General features: G+C 48.1%; 1 protein-coding gene across 1 annotated transcript in view; it reads right to left on the bottom strand.

Annotated features, from left to right (window-relative positions):
- LOC306924853 (uncharacterized protein) overlaps window positions 1-21,543 on the bottom strand; it is a 44,707-nt gene that overhangs the window by 13,994 nt on the left and 9,170 nt on the right. The window contains exons 4-10 of the mRNA XM_079503524.1: window positions 17,401-17,527; window positions 14,984-15,100; window positions 12,368-12,482; window positions 12,021-12,167; window positions 10,955-11,066; window positions 5,153-8,404; window positions 4,566-4,674 (exon numbers count right to left, since the gene is read on the bottom strand). Of these exons, the coding sequence (XP_079359650.1) occupies window positions 4,566-4,674; window positions 5,153-8,404; window positions 10,955-11,066; window positions 12,021-12,167; window positions 12,368-12,482; window positions 14,984-15,100; window positions 17,401-17,527 (3,979 nt within the window). The remainder of the gene's footprint in view (window positions 1-4,565; window positions 4,675-5,152; window positions 8,405-10,954; window positions 11,067-12,020; window positions 12,168-12,367; window positions 12,483-14,983; window positions 15,101-17,400; window positions 17,528-21,543) is intronic.

Below are 21,543 nucleotides of genomic sequence, written 5' to 3' on the forward strand. Positions count from 1 at the left end.
TGAAAAGGTGGGTTTAAACTTTTGAGTGTGCTTTTGAACAGAAAATAAGAAAAGCAAGGCATTAAACAACATTAAATTGATAGCAGTAATGAGTGAGCACAGTGAGCACATGAATAACAACCAGGATTTTAAAAGAAGTAGATCTTGAGCTGTGCTTTAAAAATGTTTACAGAGGCTGCCTGTCGAAGGTACAGTGATAGTTTGTTCCACGCCATCGGCCTGTAGAAGCAGAAAGCTGCTTCACCGTGTTTTTTAGTTGCCATTTTTTTGGCACATCGATCCACTGTGTTAGCTAGTACACTATACTGTACTATACTGTACTATACTGTACTATACTGTACTATACTGTACTATACTGTATTATACTGTACTATACTGTACTATACTGTATTATACTGTACTATACTGTACTATACTGTATTGTACTGTACTATACTGTATTATACTGTATTATACTGTACTATACTGTACTATACTGTATTATACTGTATAAAGGGCCTTTATACAGTCCACGCCCATTTGCGTCATGATAGATTTTCCGCCATTTTGAATTTTCTCCAAAACACAGTTTTGGCTCCTCCTCCTACAGATTTTGTCCAAATCTCACAAAAATCGCCACACATGATCTCCGGACCCATCCGATTACAACACCAACTGCAGAATTTTGGTAGTGCGTGTCGTTCGGCCGTAATCGTCGTCCCAAGATAGTAGGAGGGGCCTATTTTACAAAAAATGCCATAAATCACGAACAGAATGTCCGATCCATCCCAAATTGTAATCACATGTCGCGGGTGGTTCAATCAACCAAGTTCCAAAAGCAATTCCATTTTCATCCATAGGGGGTGCCGCAAATGCCAAAAATGTCACCGTATGGTGCAAAAACATGATTTTTGGGGGATAAATCCCCTCCGAATTACTTACACATGATCGCAGGGGTGACGTGACATTGTAATTGGCTGGCAATATCAGTGGGAGGGGCATATGTAAGCCACTGCGGCAACCACTCTTTGCAATTTTTTTAAATTGCGACCTTTCTAGTACAGTACAGTATAGTACAGTATAATACAGTATAGTGTACTATACTGTACTATACTGTATTATACTGTATAAGGGCCTTTCAAACGTGAAGCGATTGAACGCGCCTATAGTTCATTTTCAATGAGACCTGCGTTTTTGTTCGGAGCACTGGGGAGCAGTGGAGCAATGGGGAGCAGCAGTGGGGAGCAGTGGAGCAGTGGGGAGCAGTGGAGCAATGGGGAGCAGCAGTGGGGAGCAGTGGAGCAGTGGGGAGCAGTGGAGCAATGGGGAGCAGCAGTGGGGAGCAGTGGAGCAGTGGGGAGCAGTGGAGCAGTGGGGAGCAGTGGAGCAATGGGGAGCAGCAGTGGGGAGCAGTGGAGCAGTGGGGAGCAGTGGAGCAATGGGGAGCAGTGGAGCAATGGGGAGCAGCAGTGGGGAGCAGTGGAGCAGTGGGGAGCAGTGGAGCAATGGGGAGCAGCAGTGGGGAGCAGTGGAGCAGTGGGGAGCAGTGGAGCAGTGGGGAGCAGTGGAGCAATGGGGAGCAGCAGTGGGGAGCAGTGGAGCAGTGGGGAGCAGTGGAGCAATGGGGAGCAGTGGAGCAATGGGGAGGAGCAGTGGGGAGCAGTGGAGCAGTGGGGAGCAGTGGAGCAGTGGGGAGGAGCAGTGGGGAGCAGTGGAGCAGTGGGGAGCAGTGGAGCAATGGGGAGCAGTGGAGCAATGGGGAGCAGCAGTGGGGAGCAGTGGAGCAATGGGGAGCAGTGGAGCAGTGGGGAGGAGCAGTGGGGAGCAGTGGAGCAGTGGGGAGCAGTGGAGCAGTGGGGAGCAGTGGAGCAATGGGGAGCAGTGGAGCAATGGGGAGCAGCAGTGGGGAGCAGTGGAGCAGTGGGGAGCAGTGGAGCAATGGGGAGCAGTGGAGCAGTGGGGAGCAGTGGAGCAGTGGGGAGGAGCAGTGGGGAGCAGTGGAGCAGTGGGGAGGAGCAGTGGGGAGGAGCAGTGGGGAGCAGTGGAGCAATGGGGAGCAGTGGAGCAGTGGGGAGGAGTGGAGCAGTGGGGAGGAGCAGTGGGGAGCAGTGGAGCAGTGGGGAGCAGTGGAGCAGTGGGGAGGAGCAGTGGGGAGCAGTGGAGCAGTGGGGAGCAGTGGAGCAATGGGGAGCAGTGGGGAGCAGTGGAGCAGTGGGGAGCAGTGGAGCAGTGGGGAGGAGCAGTGGGGAGGAGCAGTGGGGCAGTGGGGAGGAGCAGTGGGGAGCAGCAGTGGAGCAGTGGGGAGGAGCAGTGGGGAGGAGCAGTGGAGCAGTGGGGAGGAGCAGTGGGGAGCAGTGGAGCAGTGGGGAGGAGCAGTGGGGAGCAGTGGAGCAGTGGGGAGCAGTGGAGCAGTGGGGAGCAGTGGAGCACTGGGGAGCAGTGGAGCAATGGGGAGGAGCAGTGGGGAGCAGTGGAGCAGTGGGGAGGAGCAGTGGGGAGCAGTGGAGCAGTGGAGCAGTGGGGAGCAGTGGAGCAGTGGGGAGCAGTGGAGCAGTGGGGAGCAGTGGAGCACTGGGGAGCAGTGGAGCAATGGGGAGCAGCAGTGGGGAGCAGTGGAGCACTGGGGAGCAGTGGAGCAGTGGGGAGGAGCAGTGGGGAGCAGTGGAGCAGTGGGGAGCAGTGGAGCACTGGGGAGCAGTGGAGCAATGGGGAGCAGTGGAGCAATGGGGAGCAGCAGTGGGGAGCAGTGGAGCACTGGGGAGCAGTGGAGCAGTGGGGAGGAGCAGTGGGGAGCAGTGGAGCAGTGGGGAGCAGTGGAGCAATGGGGAGCAGTGGAGCAGTGGGGAGGAGCAGTGGGGAGGAGCAGTGGGGAGGAGCAGTGGAGCAGTGGGGAGGAGCAGTGGGGAGGAGCAGTGGAGCAGTGGGGAGGAGCAGTGGAGCAGTGGGGAGGAGCAGTGGAGCAGTGGAGCACTGGGGAGCAGTGGAGCAGTGGGGAGGAGCAGTGGGGAGCAGTGGAGCAGTGGGGAGCAGTGGAGCAGTGGGGAGGAGCAGTGGGGAGGAGCAGTGGGGAGCAGTGGAGCAGTGGAGCAGTGGGGAGCAGTGGAGCAGTGGAGCAGTGGGGAGGAGCAGTGGGGAGCAGTGGAGCAGTGGAGCAGTGGAGCAGTGGAGCAGTGGGGAGCAGTGGAGCAGTGGAGCAGTGGGGAGGAGCAGTGGGGAGCAGTGGAGCAGTGGGGAGGAGCAGTGGGGAGCAGTGGAGCAGTGGGGAGGAGCAGTGGGGAGCAGTGGAGCAGTGGGGAGGAGCAGTGGGGAGCAGTGGAGCAGTGGGGAGGAGCAGTGGGGAGCAGTGGAGCAGTGGAGCAGTGGGGAGGAGCAGTGGGGAGCAGTGGAGCAGTGGAGCAGTGGAGCACTGGGGAGCAGTGGAGCAGTGGGGAGGAGCAGTGGGGAGCAGTGGAGCAGTGGGGAGCAGTGGAGCAGTGGGGAGGAGCAGTGGGGAGGAGCAGTGGGGAGCAGTGGAGCAGTGGAGCAGTGGGGAGCAGTGGAGCAGTGGAGCAGTGGGGAGGAGCAGTGGGGAGCAGTGGAGCAGTGGAGCAGTGGAGCAGTGGAGCAGTGGGGAGCAGTGGAGCAGTGGAGCAGTGGGGAGGAGCAGTGGGGAGCAGTGGAGCAGTGGGGAGGAGCAGTGGGGAGCAGTGGAGCAGTGGAGCAGTGGGGAGGAGCAGTGGGGAGCAGTGGAGCAGTGGGGAGGAGCAGTGGGGAGCAGTGGAGCAGTGGGGAGGAGCAGTGGGGAGCAGTGGAGCAGTGGAGCAGTGGGGAGGAGCAGTGGGGAGCAGTGGAGCAGTGGAGCAGTGGGGAGGAGCAGTGGGGAGCAGTGGAGCAGTGGGGAGGAGCAGTGGGGAGCAGTGGGGAGCAGTGGAGCAATGGGGAGCAGTGGAGCAGTGGAGCAGTGGAGCAGTGGGGAGGAGCAGTGGGGAGCAGTGGAGCAGTGGAGCACTGGGGAGCAGTGGAGCAATGGGGAGCAGTGGAGCAGTGGGGAGCAGTGGAGCAGTGGGGAGCAGTGGAGCAATGGGGAGCAGCAGTGGGGAGCAGTGGAGCAATGGGGAGCAGTGGAGAGCAGTCGCGTTGCGACAACGCAAGCGTATTTACGTGAGCGCGGTCCCGTGAATTTGTTGCGTGCGTGCTCGTTTCGTGCACACGCCCGCGACTCACCAGACCCACTGTGTTGTCCATCAACCTTTATTTATATAGCACATTTACACAACCCAAATTGACCAAAGTGCTTCACAGTAGACAAGTATAAAGACGAGTATAAAAAACATAAAAAGTATACATAATCATTAGATTCAAGAACAAAAGAGTAACTATCAGACAACATTAAAAGCGAGGGAGAAAAGGTGGGTTTTGAGAAGGGATTTAAAAGTCTCTAAGGATTGGTCCATGGAAGGGTTACTGACTCCACTGTGTTATCCATGTAAGGGTTACTGACTCCACTGTGACTCCACTGTGTTATCCATGGAACAACTCTCCTTTAACTCACTACAGCACTCTATTAACAACCTTAAATAAAAAACGGAAAAAACACAAAAAAGTACCTTGATGTAGAGGTGGCAGCAGCAGCGCCATCCACAGGCGTGCCAGACCAGGACGGTCCTTCAGTAGCGCCCGTGGATGCTGGGTTGGAGAAGATGGATGCTAGGGTGGCTGTCACGATTACAATTTAGAAGTTAGGGTTAGTTATTGGCGATTAGCGATTTAATTGTTTTTTGCATTGAACAAAGGAACGTTACAATTCGTATTTCTGTTTGCCTTTTAGGCTTCATAATCACAACTTTCACAGAAATGAGAAATAACTTAAATATGCAAAGGAATCACTGACACATTTATTATTAATAAAAAAAACTATCTTTCAAAAAAAAAGAAAAAATAAATTATCTACATGCTTGTCACGTGTCATAAGCTTGTAGATCTGCTATTTTTGTATTTGTTTTAGAAAATGTACGGACATTTTTCAACATGGAAACGATTGACGTTCACGCGAAAAACAATATAGCGATTATCTCAAATAATTGCGGTTAGAAGATTCTGTATTAATTAGGGTTGAAACCAAATGGTTTCATTTTACACTCTCAACCCTAACCCTTGTGTTTATGTGATGATGTAATCATTGTGACAGGCCTACCGGAGGCACCGAATGCTGCGTCGGAGAAGATGCTGTCATCGTCCATCTTCTCCGTCTTCACAGAGAACATGGTGTCATCGTCCATCTTCTCCGTCTTCACGGAGAACACGTCCTGGTCGTCCTCGTCGCTGTACAGGCTGAACAGGGCGCTGAGTTCCTCCCAGGTGGACGTCAGGTCGATGACCGTCATCTCCGGCATCTCCGCCACGGTGGAGCTGGGCTCGTTCTCTCCCGGAGGAGGAGGGCGATGATGGACCGCCGCCTTTTCCGACGAGTCGGCCACGGCTCTCACTGGGGGAGAACGGACGTATTCGGAGGTTTCCGGAGGAGGGGGTGGAGGAGTCAACATGGCGGACGGCGGAGCCGGCGTTTCGGCCGTGATCGCGTGCGCAGGGTTGACGGACGAGGACAGGCCTTCTACGGGCGCGATAGAAGTGGACAGGCCTTCTGCAGCAGCGTAAGCAGAGGGCGTGGCAGCAAGTGGTGATGCTGCAGGGGGCGTCGGCAGGTCCCGGCCGCCGCTGCTGTGCGCCGAGGCCGGCGAGCTTTGTCCGAGCGACGCGTGTGAGGCTCCAGCCCGGCTGGACGGACTCACGGTGTCGTACGCAGGCGGCCCTTTAGAAGTAGCGTTAGCTCTAGCAGCAGCAGCAGCGTTAGCTGTGGAAGTAGCAGTAGGTGTAACTGTAGCCGTCGAGGCGAGACTAGACGTGTCGTTCTTCCGGTTCGACTTCCTGGAGAAGAATCCCGACTGCACGAGGTGGTCGAGATGCGAGTTGGCGTCCAGCAGCTTGCAGATCAGCGGGCTCTTTTCTACGATGTCGCTGTACGCCGCATGTGAGGCTGCCTGTTCCCGTTTCTGCTGCTGCAGCAGCTGTTTTTGCAGTTGCCTTTTTTGTTGCCATTGTTGCTGCTGCTGTTGTTCTTGTATTTGCTGCTGTTGTTGCTGCTGTTGTTGTTCTTGTATTTGCTGCTGCTGTTGTTGTTCTTGTATTTGCTGCTGCTGTTGTTGTTCTTGTATTTGCTGCTGCTGTTGTTCTTGTATTTGCTGCTGCTGTTGCTGTTGTATTTGCTGCTGTTGCTGCTTTTGTTGTTCTTGTATTTGCTGCTGCTGTTGTTCTTGTATTTGCTGCTGCTGTTGCTGTTGTATTTGCTGCTGTTGCTGCTGCTGTTGTTCTTGTATTTGCTGCTGCTGTTGCTGTTGTATTTGCTGCTGTTGCTGCTTTTGTTGTTCTTGTATTTGCTGCTGCTGCTGCTGTTGTTCTTGTATTTGCTGCTGCTGCTGCTGCTGTTGTTCTTGTATTTGCTGCTGCTGCTGCTGTTGTTGCTGTTGTATTTGCTGTTGTTGCTGCTGCTGTTGTTGCTGTTGTATTTGTTGCTGTAGCTGTTGTTTCTGTTGCTGTTGTATTTGTTGCTGTTGTTGTTGCTGTTGTATTTGTTGCTGTTGTTGCTGCAGCTGTTGTTGCTGCAGCTGTTGTTGCTGCAGCTGTTGTTGCTGCTGTTGGATTTGTTGTTCTACTTGTTGCAGCTGCTGCAATTTCTGTTGCCGCAGTTGCTGTTGCTGCAGGTGTTGTTGCAGCTGCAGCTGCTGTTCCTGTAGCTGCTGTTGCAGCTGCACTGATGGAGGACTCGGGGAGGCCTGGTTCTGAGCTGCTGCTTGGCTCAGAGGTGTCAGGTTTCTGCTGGCGGAGAGCTGCTGCTGTTGCATTTGTTGTTGTTGTTGCTGCTGCAGTTGCTGCTGCTGTTGACTTTGCTGCAGCTGTTGATGCAGCAGCAGGTGTTGTTGCAGCTGCAGCTGTTGTTGCTGCTGCTTCTGCTGCAGCTGCTGTTGCTGCTGCACTGAGGGCGGACTGGCAGAGGAGGGGTTAATCTGAGCCGCTTGGCTCAGAGTCGGAGTCTGAAGGTTTCCGCCGAGCATGAGCTGAGAAGCAAAGTAGAGTTGGGCCAAGCTGCTCGCACCGTTTACCGGCACGGCACTGGACTGGCTGGGATTCACCTGAAGACCCGGCACTGCACTGGACTGGCTGGGATTCACCTGAAGACCCGGCACTGCACTGGACTGGCTGGGATTCACCTGAAGACCCGGCACTGCACTGGACTGGCTGGGATTCACCTGAAGCTGCTCGAAGGCAGCCGGGCTCCTCAGAATAATCTGACTATATTTTATCGCCACGTTGGTTGAAGGGCTGTGGCCTGGGGCAGCTGGCAATGAGCCCGGGGCAGTCTGGGAGGTTGAGTTCTGTCTTAAGAGCAGTGAGCCCGGGGCAGTCTGGGAGTTGGAGTTCTGTCTTAAGGGCAGTGACCACAGGGCGTCCGGCAGTGAGCCCAGGGCAGTCTGGGAGGTTGAGTTCTGTCTTAAGGGCAGTGAGCCCGGGGCATTCTGGGAGCTAGAGTTCTGTCTTAAGGACAGTGATCTCGGCGGGGCGATGTAGTGAAGCGTCGCGGAAGGAGAAGATGAAGAAGGCGGCAAAGCATAAGACGAGCTGCGGACAAAGTTGTCCAGGTTGACCAATGTGAGCGCCGAGGGCTGGTCACATGGTGCAGCAGTCGTCTGGTCACATGGTGCAGCGGTGGTCGTTGCCGGAGCAGAGTTCTGTCTCAAGATCAGAGCAGAAGAGTGGGCGGGGTTAAGGGAGGGGTCGGCTGTCGGCACAGAAGTCGGCCGAGGATTCTGGGAGTTGGAGTTCAGAGTGGAAGAGGGGGCGGGGTTGGCTGTTGCATTCTGGGAGTTCTGTCTTAAGATCAGAGTGGTCGTTCTGGCGTTCTGGGACGGAGGCGTGGCCACGTGCCAGCCACTAGGGGGCGCGGCTGAGCTCTGCGTCGTCAATGTTTCGGCTGCCTGGGAGCACGATGTCTCATTGGCTGAGACCGGGACAGTGGAACTTGAACGATTGGTGGGATCGGGTAAGGGACGGCCCGGACGGCCCAGAACGCCCAGAGTCCACTCAGCACCCATCACCCCTGGGGTGGTGGGTGCTGTACCAGGGGTGATGGGTGCTGTACCAGGGGTGATGGGTGCTGCCCCAGGGGTGATGGTGATGGGTGCTGTGCCAGGGGTGATGGGTGCTGTGCCAGGGGGGATGGGTGCTGTGCCAGGGGGGATGGGTGCTGTGCCAGGGGTGATGGGTGCTGTGCCAGGGGGGATGGGTGCTGTGCCAGGGGGGATGGGTGCTGTGCCAGGGGGGATGGGTGCCAAGCTCCGAGGTGTCTCCCCACGTGATGTTTGAAATGGTACAGATTCAGTCGCAATTTCCCCTGTAAACACACACACACACACACACACACACACACACACACACACACACACACACACACACACACACACACACACACACACACACACACACACACACACACACACACACACACACACACAAATAGTTCAGCTGCAGCAAAGTTACATCCACAAAATCAAGGCATGTGTCCTCAGTCACGATACAACAAGCATGTCATTAATAAATCATATGTTAATATACATATACCCAACACAAAAATAGCGGTTTTATTTTTTTGCTTTGTTTTAATAGCACAGGCAGAAAATGTAGAGTGACAAAGAGAAAATCCACCAGGTTCTCGAAGGAGGTGTACTAAGGGGTCGTGCTATGCCTGCCTGTATCGATGGAGGATGGAGGTGTACTAAGGGGTCGTGCTATGCCTGCCTGTATCGATGGAGGATGGAGGTGCACTAAGGGGTCGTGCTATGCCTGCCTGTATCGATGGAGGATGGAGGTGTACTAAGGGGTCGTGCTATGCCTGCCTGTATCGATGGAGGATGGAGGTGCACTAAGGGGTCGTGCTATGCCTGCCTGTATCGATGGAGGATGGAGGTGTACTAAGGGGTCGTGCTATGCCTGCCTGTATCGATGGAGGATGGAGGTGTACTAAGGGGTCGTGCTATGCCTGCCTGTATCGATGGAGGATGGAGGTGTACTAAGGGGTCGTGCTATGCCTGCCTGTATCGATGGAGGATGGAGGTGTACTAAGGGGTCGTGCTATGCCTGCCTGTATCGATGGAGGATGGAGGTGTACTAAGGGGTCGTGCTATGCCTGCCTGTATCGATGGAGGATGGAGGTGTACTAAGGGGTCGTGCTATGCCTGCCTGTATCGATGGAGGTGCACTAAGGGGTCGTGCTATGCCTGCCTGTATTTTGTTTTAAACCCTGTCAACCCCTATTTTCACTGCATTACCTGGTACGATCGCTACATTGATGACCTGCTCCTTATATTTATCGGCTCTGAGATGCAGTTGCTTGAACTACACAAATATTTAAATTCGTTAATCCCAACATTAAACTCACAATTGAATACTTACAAACGAGTAATAACTTTCTTGACCTTACGATTTCTAAGGACATACTGGGAAATCCCCACCACTATTTTTCGGGAAAACAAACAACACACTGCTCAGAGCAGACTCTTTTCACCCTATTTATTTGATCAACAATATTCCTGGGTGTAATTGAGCTCAGAAAACCTAAAGAAATTAAGAAAACTTACAAAACCTTTTCTTTTCATTTCACAATCCCTTGAATGATGCTCAGGATAACAGGATGTTGAGCAGTTTGGTTGACAGGATGTTGAGCAGTTTGGTAATGATGCTCAGGATAACAGGATGTTGAGCAGTTTGGTAATGATGCTCAGGATAACAGGATGTTGAGCAGTTTGGTTAACAGGATGTTGTGGAACGGGTACGGGATTGGTCAAGTTTGACGTGACATCACAATAGACAATATAAGAAAGCGTAGTGCGCCAAAATAAGACTTGATCGTCAAACCTTCTGGTCATAGGCGTACGAGGTCATAGGTCATAGGCGTACGAGTTCATAGTTCATAGGTCATAGGCGCACGAGCAGAGCACTTCTTGCACAGTGAGAAAGATCTCTGTAAGAGCCTGCAGAACGGGAAGAAATCGAGGAACTCCATCGAGGGAGGTTTTGATCCGAGGCTCTACGGTGCTACGGTGCTAGGGATGTGGTCTCAGCGACCGGGCCGTTTGCCAGGATGCCGGTACAAACATACAGCTGTGGCGGTGGGGCTCCAGAGGGACAGGGCGTTCCACTTTGAAGGAAGTCTGGAGGAGGGTCCCATGGATGTGCACGTCTTCCACACAAAGTCCTCCACATGGACTTTATTAGACCAAGTGAAAGGCGACGCTCCCTCCAAGCGCATCCACCACACAGCCGTGCTCATCCACCACACAGCCGTGCTCATCCACCACACAGCCGTGCTCATCCACCACACAGCCGTGCTCATCCATCCACCACACAGCCGTGCTCATAGGCAATAACATCTACCTCTGGGGAGGTAGATGGACCTGGTCCACCACACAGCCGTGCTCATAGGCAATAACATCTACCTCTGAGGAGGTAGATGGACCTGGTCCACCACACAGCCGTGCTCATAGGCAATAACATCTACCTCTGAGGAGGTAGATGGACCTGGTCCACCACACAGCCGTGCTCATAGGCAATAACATCTACCTCTGAGGAGGTAGATGGACCTGGTCCACCACACAGCCGAGCTCATCCATCCACCACACAGCCGTGCTCATAGGCAATAACATCTACCTCTGAGGAGGTAGATGGACCTGGTCCACCACACAGCCGTGCTCATAGGCAATAACATCTACCTCTGAGGAGGTAGATGGACCTGGTCCACCACACAGCCGTGCTCATAGGCAATAACATCTACCTCTGGGGAGGTAGATGGACCTGGTCACCTCTATAGCTCCATTTATGGACCTGTCCTGTGACATCACAACACCGGCACCGCTCTAGAATATAAAAGAACAGGATGCAGACTTACCATATCTGAGGATAGCTTCGAAGGCGCTAATGCTAGCTAGCAGCCTGATCTTAGTCATAGTGGGAGGAGGAGTCACCTCCTGAGACAAGATGTCCTTCAAGTCACGTTTAATCTGTAGGTAGACAACATGCCTGATTAGAATTATATTTAATCTGTAGGTAGACAACAACATGCATGATTATAATTATATTTAATCTGTAGGTAGACAACAACATGCATGATTATAATTATAATTTATATTTATTCTGTAGGTAGACACCATGCTTGATAAGAATTATAATTGTCTCTGCCAGGCGTGCGTCTGTGATTGGCTAATCTCTGGCACCGTTGGCCCCTGGAAGCCAGAACCTCTGCCCCAGATCGGCCTGTTATAGCGCCACCAGGAGGCTGATATTTTATTTAAAAATCACAGCCGTGTGAACTGAGTGGTGCAAGGTCTTATATAGCCTGATCAGCTGTGGTCTGACGTAATGTCAGTGACCATAGTAACCATGCTCATTTTTTTGGGTCCCACGTACAGGTACAGGTACACACATACATAGACATAAACAGACAAAGCTGGTTGTTGGAGTGGTTTGCACCACTCAAAAAAACATTTCCATCATTACGCCTACAGTTTGTCCAAACATCAGGAATATATTACCTGTACCTTGTAATGCAGTATGGTAGGTTAAACCAATCAGATTACCTGTACCTTATATGGTAGGTTAAACCAATCAGATTACCTGTACTTTATATGGTAGGTTAAACCAATCAGATTACCTGTAATTTATATGGTAGGTTAAACCAATCAGATTACCTGTATTTTATATTTGAGGTTAAACCAATCAGATTACCTGTATTTTATATTTGAGGTTAAACCAATCAGATTACCTGTATTTTATATTTGAGGTTAAACCAATCAGATTACCTATATCTTGTAATGCAGTATGGTAGGTTAAACCAATCAGATTACCTGTATTTTATATGGTAGGTTAAACCAATCAGATTACCTGTATTTTATATGGTAGGTTAAACCAATCAGATTACCTGTATTTTATATGGTAGGTTAAAGCAATCGGATTACCTGTATCTTGTAATGTAGTATGGTAGGCAGGTCGTCTGATTTTAAAGCCTGATTAGTCAGTTCTGCTAACTTGATACGTTTGTCGTCCAATTGAAGCAGAGCTGCTTTTCTCCTCTCGATCTCGTCCACCTCAGGTTTATACGTCTCCTAATTAACATAATTAATAAAAACATTAACAATGCCTAATTAACATAATTCATAAAAACATGAACAATGCCTAACAAAACACTAACTGATTGGATGTATGGGCTGTCAATCAGATAAAGGGCTTTTCTGATTGGATGTATGGGCTGTCAATCAGATAGGACTTTTCTGATTGGATGTATGGGCTGTCAATCACTAGTTACCTCTAGTTGTCGGCTCAGTTCCAGGAGTCTCATCTTGAAGCGCTGAATGAACGGAACCAGAGACGCTTTGAGGATCTCTCTGGCGTGACACTTCTGATGCTCAATGTTCACAATCCTGTTAATTAATATAATTAACACCTCGTTAACAATCCTGTTAATTAATAGAACTAATTAATACCTAGTTAACAATCCTGTTAATTAATATAACTAATTAACACCTCGTTAACATCGTGACATTTCATGCTGAAATTAGCTAATAAATAGTTCATTAATATGATCCTCCATCCGAATATTCTGCGAAAAATAGCAGATCTACAAGCTCACACTATCTGCACAAAAATAGCAGATCTACAAGCTCACAGTGTATCTGCAAAGGAATAGCAGATCTACAAGCTCACAGTGTATCTGCAAAGGAATAGCAGATCTACAAGCTCACAGTGTATCTGCAAAGGAATAGCAGATCTACAAGCTCACAGTGTATCTGCAAAGGAATAGCAGATCTACAAGCTCACAGTGTATCTGCAAAGGAATAGCAGATCTACAAGCTCACAGTGTATCTGCAAAGCAATGCTGTGCACCACCCAAGTTAAATTAATCTCACCTGGTCTCCATCACTTGTAGACTGTGTTGTATTGTCATCACATATTGGTTAAAGTTAAGTTAGGGTTAGTTTTAGGGTTAAAGTTAAATTAATCTCACCTGGTCTCCATGCTCTGTAGACTCCTATAGGGTTAAGGTTAAATTAATCTCACCTGGTCTCCATGCTCTGTAGACTCCTATAGGGTTAAGGTTAAATTAATCTCACCTGGTCTCCATGCTCTGTAGACTCCTATAGAGGTTAAGGTTAAATTAATCTCACCTGGTCTCCATGCTCTGTAGACTCCTATAGGGTTAAGGTTAAATTAATCTCACCTGGTCTCCATGCTCTGTAGACTCCTATAGGGTTAAGGTTAAATTAATCTCACCTGGTCTCCATGCTCTGTAGACTCCTATAGGGTTAAGGTTGAATTAATCTCACCTGGTCTCCATGCTCTGTAGACTCCTATAGGGTTAAGGTTAAATTAATCTCACCTGGTCTCCATGCTCTGTAGACTCCTATAGGGTTAAGGTTGAATTAATCTCACCTGGTCTCCATGCTCTGTAGACTCCTATAGGGTTAAGGTTGAATTAATCTCACCTGGTCTCCATGCTCTGTAGACTCCTATAGAGGTTAAGGTTAAATTAATCTCACCTGGTCTCCATGCTCTGTAGACTCCTATAGGGTTAAAGTTAAATTAATCTCACCTGGTCTCCATCACTTGTAGACTGTGTTGTATTGTCATCACATATTGTTTAAGGTTAAGTTAGGGTTAGTTTTAGGGTTAAAGTTAAATTAATCTCACCTGGTCTCCATGCTCTGTAGACTCCTATAGGGTTAAGGTTAAATTAATCTCACCTGGTCTCCATGCTCTGTAGACTCCTATAGGGTTAAGGTTAAATTAATCTCACCTGGTCTCCATGCTCTGTAGACTCCTATAGGGTTAAGGTTAAATTAATCTCACCTGGTCTCCATGCTCTGTAGACTCCTATAGAGGTTAAGGTTAAATGAATCTCACCTGGTCTCCATGCTCTGTAGACTCCTATAGGGTTAAGGTTAAATTAAACTCACCTGGTCTCCATGCTCTGTAGACTCCTATAGGGTTAAGGTTAAATTAATCTCACCTGGTCTCCAATGCTCCGTAGACTCATGGTATTGTTAATCTCACCTGGTCTCCATGGTATTGTTAATCTAACCTGGTCTCCATGGTATTGTTATGGTATTGTCAATCTCACCTGGTCTCCATGGTATTGTTATGGTATTGTCAATCTCACCTGGTCACCATGGTATTGTTATGGTGTTGTTAATCGCACCTGGTCTCCATGGTATTGTTATGGTATTGTTAATCGCACCTGGTCTCCATGATATTGTTATGGTATTGTTAATCTCACCTGGTCTCCATGGTATTGTTAATCTCACCTGGTCTCCATGGTATTGTTAATCTCACCTGGTCTCCATGGTATTGTTAATCTCACCTGGTGCCCATGGTATTGTTAATCTCACCTGGTCTCAATGGTATTGTTATGGTATTGTTAATCTCACCTGGTCCCCATGGTATTGTTAATCTCACCTGGTCTCAATGGTATTGTTATGGTATTGTTAATCTCACCTGGTATCCATGGTATTGTTAATATCACCTGGTCTCCATTGTATTGTTAATCTCACCTGGTATCCATGGTATTGTTAATCTCACCTGGTCTCCATGGTATTGTTAATCTCACCTGGTCTCCATGCTCCGTAGGGTTAGCTGTATTTATGGTATTGTTAATCTCACCTGGTCTCCATGCTCCGTAGGGTTAGCTGTATTTATGGTATTGTTAATCTCACCTGGTCTCCATGCTCCGTAGGGTTAGCTGTATTTATGGTATTGTTAATCTCACCTGGTCTCCATGCTCCGTAGGGTTAGCTGTATTTATGGTATTGTTAATCTCACCTGGTCTCCATGCTCCGTAGGGTTAGCTGTATTTATGGTATTGTTAATCTCACCTGGTCTCCATGCTCCGTAGGGTTAGCTGTATTTATGGTATTGTTAATCTCACCTGGTCTCCATGCTCCGTAGGGTTAGCTGTATTTGGTCTCCTCGGTCCTTCACAGGTTTCACCACCGTCTGCAGAATCTTCTTCGTAGAGTGCAACGCTTCGTGAACAAACTCGAACCTAAGAGACAAAGTAATTAAGTACTTTTACTACAGTACTTTCTAAGAGACAAAGTAATTAAGTACTTTTACTACAGTGCTTTCTAAGAGACAAAGTAATTAAGTACTTTTACTACAATGCAATGTGGTCAGTCTCTACAGGTCATCTTAGCGCAGGTTAAACAGTCGTTGGGTTAGACAGATGGGGTAGGTTTAGGGGTATTAGGGTATATGGGGTAGGTTTAGGGGTATTAGGGTATATGGGGTATCTACCCCAGCTGATAGTCTCTACAGGTCAGCTTAGGTAGGTATTGCGGCTGTAGGCTGTTCAAAAGCCGTGAGCCGAGGAGCTAAGCATGAGAGTATAGGAGACACTTGTATGACGCGCACACAAAGGAATTCAGGTCCACTCCAAGCTGTCAGTTTGACCATTTATTCTTCTCCGCAGTACAGGTAAAATACAACAGTTCCCAGCTAACTATTATATACTACCGGCATGGACGTTAAGATGCGTCGTTGCGGTCAACAGAAAATGTCGACTCCCAGCTCACCCCCTCTCCGTCCAAGTTCCTCAACTCTAGTGCCAGGTAAACGCTGTGTAGTTATTAGACCACGCCCACCACCAGGTAAACACTGTGTAGTTATTAGACCACGCCCACCACCAGGTAAACGCTGTGTAGTTATTAGACCACGCCCACCACCAGGTAAATGCTGTGTAGTTATTAGACCACGCCCACCACCAGGTAAACACTGTGTAGTTATTAGACCACGCCCACCACCAGGTAAACACTGTGTAGTTATTAGACCACGCCCACCACCAGGTAAACACTGTAGTTATTAGACCACGCCCACCACCAGGTAAACACTGTGTAGTTATTAGACCACGCCCACCACCAGGTAAACACTGTAGTTATTAGACCACGCCCACCACCAGGTAAACACTGTAGTTATTAGACCACGCACACCACCAGGTAAACACTGTGTAGTTATTAGACCACGCCCACCACCAGGTAAACACTGTGTAGTTATTAGACCACGCCCACCACCAGGTAAATGCATAGAGTATATATATAATAGAGACTGAACTGGCGCGAAGCTCCGCCCCCCCAGCTATTCATGTCAGTGGAAGTTGCTCAGTGGCGTTTTGAAGCACCCGGAAGACTGCCGGAAGTCCCTCCCCGGACCTCAACTTTGAGGTCCTGGGTGACGTAGGGCAACCGAGCGCTCAACGTTAAAGCCCAGCTGCACGGGGTTTCCCGGTCATGAATCCACGGGTCCGCCTGTAGTCCCTCCTCCTACCACTAGGACCCAGAGCTTCAACGTTGAATAGCATCACTGGCCCCTTGGGTAAATGCTGTGTAGTTATTAGACCACGCCCACCACCAGGTAAACACTGTGTAGTTATTAGACCACGCCCACCACCAGGTAAACACTGTGTAGTTATTAGACCACGCCCACCACCAGGTAAACACTTTGTAGTTATTAGACCACGCCCACCACCAGGTAAACGCTGTGTAGTTATTAGACCACGCCCACCACCAGGTAAACACTGTAGTTATTAGACCACGCCCACCACCAGGTAAACGCTTTGTAGTTATTAGACCACGCCCACCACCAGGTAAACACTGTGTAGTTATTAGACCACGCCCACCACCAGGTAAACGCTTTGTAGTTATTAGACCACGCCCACCACCAGGTAAACACTGTGTAGTTATTAGACCACGCCCACCACCAGGTAAACGCTGTGTAGTTATTAGACCACGCCCACCACCAGGTAAACGCTTTGAAGTTATTAGACCACGCCCACCACCAGGTAAACACTGTGTAGTTATTAGACCACGCCCACCACCAGGTAAACACTGTGTAGTTATTAGACCACGCTCACCACCAGGTAAACGCTGTGTAGTTATTAGACCACGCCCACCACCAGGTAAACACTGTGTAGTTATTAGACCACGCCCACCACCAGGTAAACGCTTTGAAGTTATTAGACCACGCCCACCACCAGGTAAACGATGTGTAGTTATTAGACCACGCCCACCACCAGGTAAACACTGTGTAGTTATTAGACCACGCCCACCACCAGGTAAACGCTGTGTAGTTATTAGACCACGCCCACCACCAGGTAAACGCTGTGTAGTTATTAGACCACGCCCATCACCAGGTAAACACTTTGTAGTTATTAGCGTGGCAGCGCCCAGCCCCAGTGATCACGCCCACCACCACTACCAGTGCAGTGCCCAATCTGTCCATTAACGTACAGGTCAGCTAGATGGGGTAGGTTTAGGGGTATTAGGGGTATTAGAGTATATGGGGTATTACCTGTGGTTTCGGTGGTCCATCAGCTGACAGTCCCTACAGGTCAGCTTAGCGCAGGTTAAACACAGGAGTTGGAGCGGCTCACTGGGATGGATCTGACATCTTTCTGGACTGGAGCCTTTAGAGAAACCTGCACACACACAAACATACAGTATGTTCAAACACACACATACAGTATGTTCAAACACACACATACAGTATGTTCAAACACACATACAGTATGTTCAAACACACATACAGTATGTTCAAACACACATACAGTATGTTCAAACACACACATACAGTATGTTCAAACACACACATACAGTATGTTCAAACACACACATACAGTATGTTCAAACACACACATACAGTATGTTCAAACACACACATACAGTATGTTCAAACACACATACAGTATGTTCAAACACACATACAGTATGTTCAAACACACATACAGTATGTTCAAACACACATACAGTATGTTCAAACACACATACAGTATGTTCAAACACACATACAGTATGTTCAAACACACACATACAGTATGTTCAAACACACACATACAGTATGTTCAAACACACATACAGTATGTTCAAACACACATACAGTATGTTCAAACACACACATACAGTATGTTCAAACACACATACAGTATGTTCAAACACACATACAGTATGTTCAAACACACATACAGTATGTTCAAACACACATACAGTATGTTCAAACACACATACAGTATGTTCAAACACACATACAGTATGTTCAAACACACATACAGTATGTTCAAACACACATACAGTATGTTCAAACACACATACAGTATGTTCAAACACACACATACAGTATGTTCAAACACACAGCACTGTCGGCTCCACAGAGACATAACATGTGCACGCACGCACGCACGCACGCACGCCTAACTGTACTGGCATGTCCACAGACAGACGGACGGACGGACGGACAGACGACCAGTTCTGGTCATATCGAGCGTCGCAGTCCCGCCCCCTTTCATGACGACGAGAGACCCGGAAAAGTATTCCCCGTAAATTTTCCTCATAGACTTTTCAAAAAAACATTGTGTTTATTGTCATGATTTGTCACAACTCGAGGTGTCTTTGTCTTCAGCGTAAACGTCTTTAAATAAATACTTTCTGAAAAGTCTAAGAGGAAAATGAACGAGGAATTCACTTCTGGTTCTAGCGTCGTAATGAAAGGGGGCGGGACTGCGACGCTCTATAGTGATGCATTGCGGGTAGTGTAGTGTAGTGTAGTGTAGTGCAGGGGTTCTCAACCCGTGGGTCGCGACCCCTCGGGGGGGTCGCCAAAATATTCTGGGGGGTCCCCAAATTATTTTCAAAAAATATCTTATAATAATAATATCTTATAATAATAATCTTTTTTTGCAACTGAATGGAAATGAAGAGTTTACATATAGTACACATGTAGTACATGCATACACCTTCCCTAATGATTATATCTGGTTTCAGTATTTATTGTCTCCACCAGGCCGAAGGCATGGGGAGAGAGTATGTTTTGCACTCCGTCCGTGTGTGTGTCCGTCCGTCCGTGTGTGTGTCCGTCCTTCCGTCCGTCCGTTACCAGCTAATCTCCGGCACCGTTAACCCGGTCGATGCCAAACTTTGCACACACACTCCCTGGATGCCAACGATGAACCTCTGCCCCGCATTTTCCAGAACGGCCTGTTATAGCGCCACCATGAGGCAGCTTTTCTAATTTTTTACCTAAAACTGCACCGATCTGCGTGAAATGTTGCATGCACACTCCCTAGAGGCCAAGGACAAACCTTTGACCTGCATTTTCCGCATCTGCCTTTTATAGCGCCACCAGGAGGCCGACTTTTGTAAAACACATTTTTTGATATTACTCCTCCAGATTCTGTCCAAAAATCTCACAAATCGTTACACAGTATCTCTATGGTCATGTGCTCAAGTCGGATCTGTCCGATATTTCATATTCCATCCTAATTGGCTATAATTGGCTTTCACAGTTTGCAAGATTGCCCCGTTTTGAACAAAAGCCTCAAATCATGAACGCAGCATGCAATTTACGTGAAATCTTTCACACATTTTCTTACTAGGCTGAGGAATATATCCCACCCTTTTCACATTGGCCTGTTATAGCGCCACCAACAGGTTGATTTTTGCAAAACACATTTTGGGAACAATGCCTCAAATCATCCAATTGCCATCAAAGGCAAACATGTTTATATTACTCCTAAACATTTTGCCAAACATCTCACACAGTCCTATCCTCCTGGTGGAGACCTGTGCCCAGAAGGGCACTTTTTCTAGTTTATGGTGTATTGTCTCTATTATTAAGGTTATTGTAGCAGTCAATTTATATTGGGGGTCGGGAGGGGGCGGGGGTCCCGAGACATTGCCAAAGCATTTCCGGGGGTCCCCGGCCAAAAATATTGAGAACCCCTGGTGTAGTGTAGTAGTGATGCATCATGGGTAGTGTAGTAGTGGGTAGTGCGAGGCGGCTGTGGCTCAGGAGGTAGAGCAGGTGGTCCAATGATCCCTGGGTCGGCGGTTCGAATCCCGGCTCCTCCTGTCCACATGTCGAAGTGTCCTTGGGCAAGACACTGAACCCTACATTGCCTCCAATGAGTCAGTCGGTGTAAGCTTGCCACCATTGGTGTGTGAATGTGGGAAGTGAGGACGCTGGCGTCGACTGTTCGCCGCTTCAACCTCCCAATGTATGAATGAATGAACCTTCACCTCCCAATGTATGAATGAATTAAACATTGTAAAGCGCTTTGAGCACTTGGAAAAGCGCTATAAAAATGCAATTCATTATTATTATCCATTATTAGTGATGCATCATGGGTAGTGTAGTAGTGATGCATTGTGGGTAGTGTAGTAGTGATGCATTGTGGGTAGTGTAGTACTGATGCATCGTGTGTAGTGTAGTATTGTTGCGAACGCAGTGAGCATTTACTATGAGACCCAGCAGATCACGTCTGTGTGTGTGTGTGTGTGTCTGTGTGTCTGTGTGTGTGTGTGTCACGCTGTAACACCACCCGCCCACCACCAGAGGGCGCAGCTGTATCACACACAAAAACACACACACACATGCACGCACACACACACACACACACACACGCACGCACGCACACACACACACACACACACAAAAAACTTAACTTAAAAAAAAACTTAACTTAAAAAAAAACTTAACTTAAAAAAAAACGTAACTTAAAAAAAAAACTTAAAAAGGAAAAACGCACACACACAAAAAACTTAACTTAAAAAAAAACTTAACTTAAAAAATAAAGTAACTTAAAAAAAAAACTTAAAAAGGAAAAACGCACACACACAACTTAACAAAAAAATTAACTTAAAAAAAAACTTAACTTAAAAAAAAAACTTAAAAAGGAAAAACGCACACACAAAAAACTTAACTTAAAAAAAACTTAACTTAAAAAAAAAACTTAAAAAGGAAAAACGCACACACAAAAAACTTAACTTAAAAAAAACTTACCTTAAAAAAAACCTTAACTTAAAAAAAAAACTTAAAAAGGAAAAACGCACACACACAAAAAACTTAACTTAAAAAAAAATTAACTTAAAAAAAAACCTAAAAAAGAAACACGCACGCACGCACACATACACACACTAAAAAAATAACTTGAAAAAACATTTAATTTAAAAAAACTTAACTTAAAAAAAACCTTAAAAAGTACGTAATTTATTCTAATTGTTGTTATTGCAATTTACGAGCTGCGTTCGCTTCCCGCGTTTGCGCGTCTTACTTGTAGTAGTGAATTGCATTGTGGGTAGTGTAGTGTAGTAGTGATACATTGTGGGTAGTGTAGTAGTGATGCATAGTGGGTAGTGTAGTAGTGATGCATTGTGGGTAGTGTAGTACTGATGCATCGTGTGTAGTGTAGTATTGTAGTAGTGAATTGCATTGTGGGTAGTGTAGTAGTGATACATTGTGGGTAGGGTAGTAGTGATGCATTGTGGGTAGTGTAGTAGTGATGCATTGTGGGTAGTGTAGTACTGATGCATCGTGTGTAGTGTAGTATTGTAGTAGTGAATTGCATTGTGGGTAGTGTAGTAGTGATACATTGTGGGTAGTGTAGTAGTGATGCATTGTGGGTAGTGTAGTGTAGTAGTGATGCATCATGGGTAGTGTAGT

This window comes from Electrona antarctica, assembly GCF_951216825.1.
Source record: "Electrona antarctica genome assembly, chromosome: 6".
Lineage (NCBI taxonomy): Eukaryota > Metazoa > Chordata > Actinopteri > Myctophiformes > Myctophidae > Electrona > Electrona antarctica.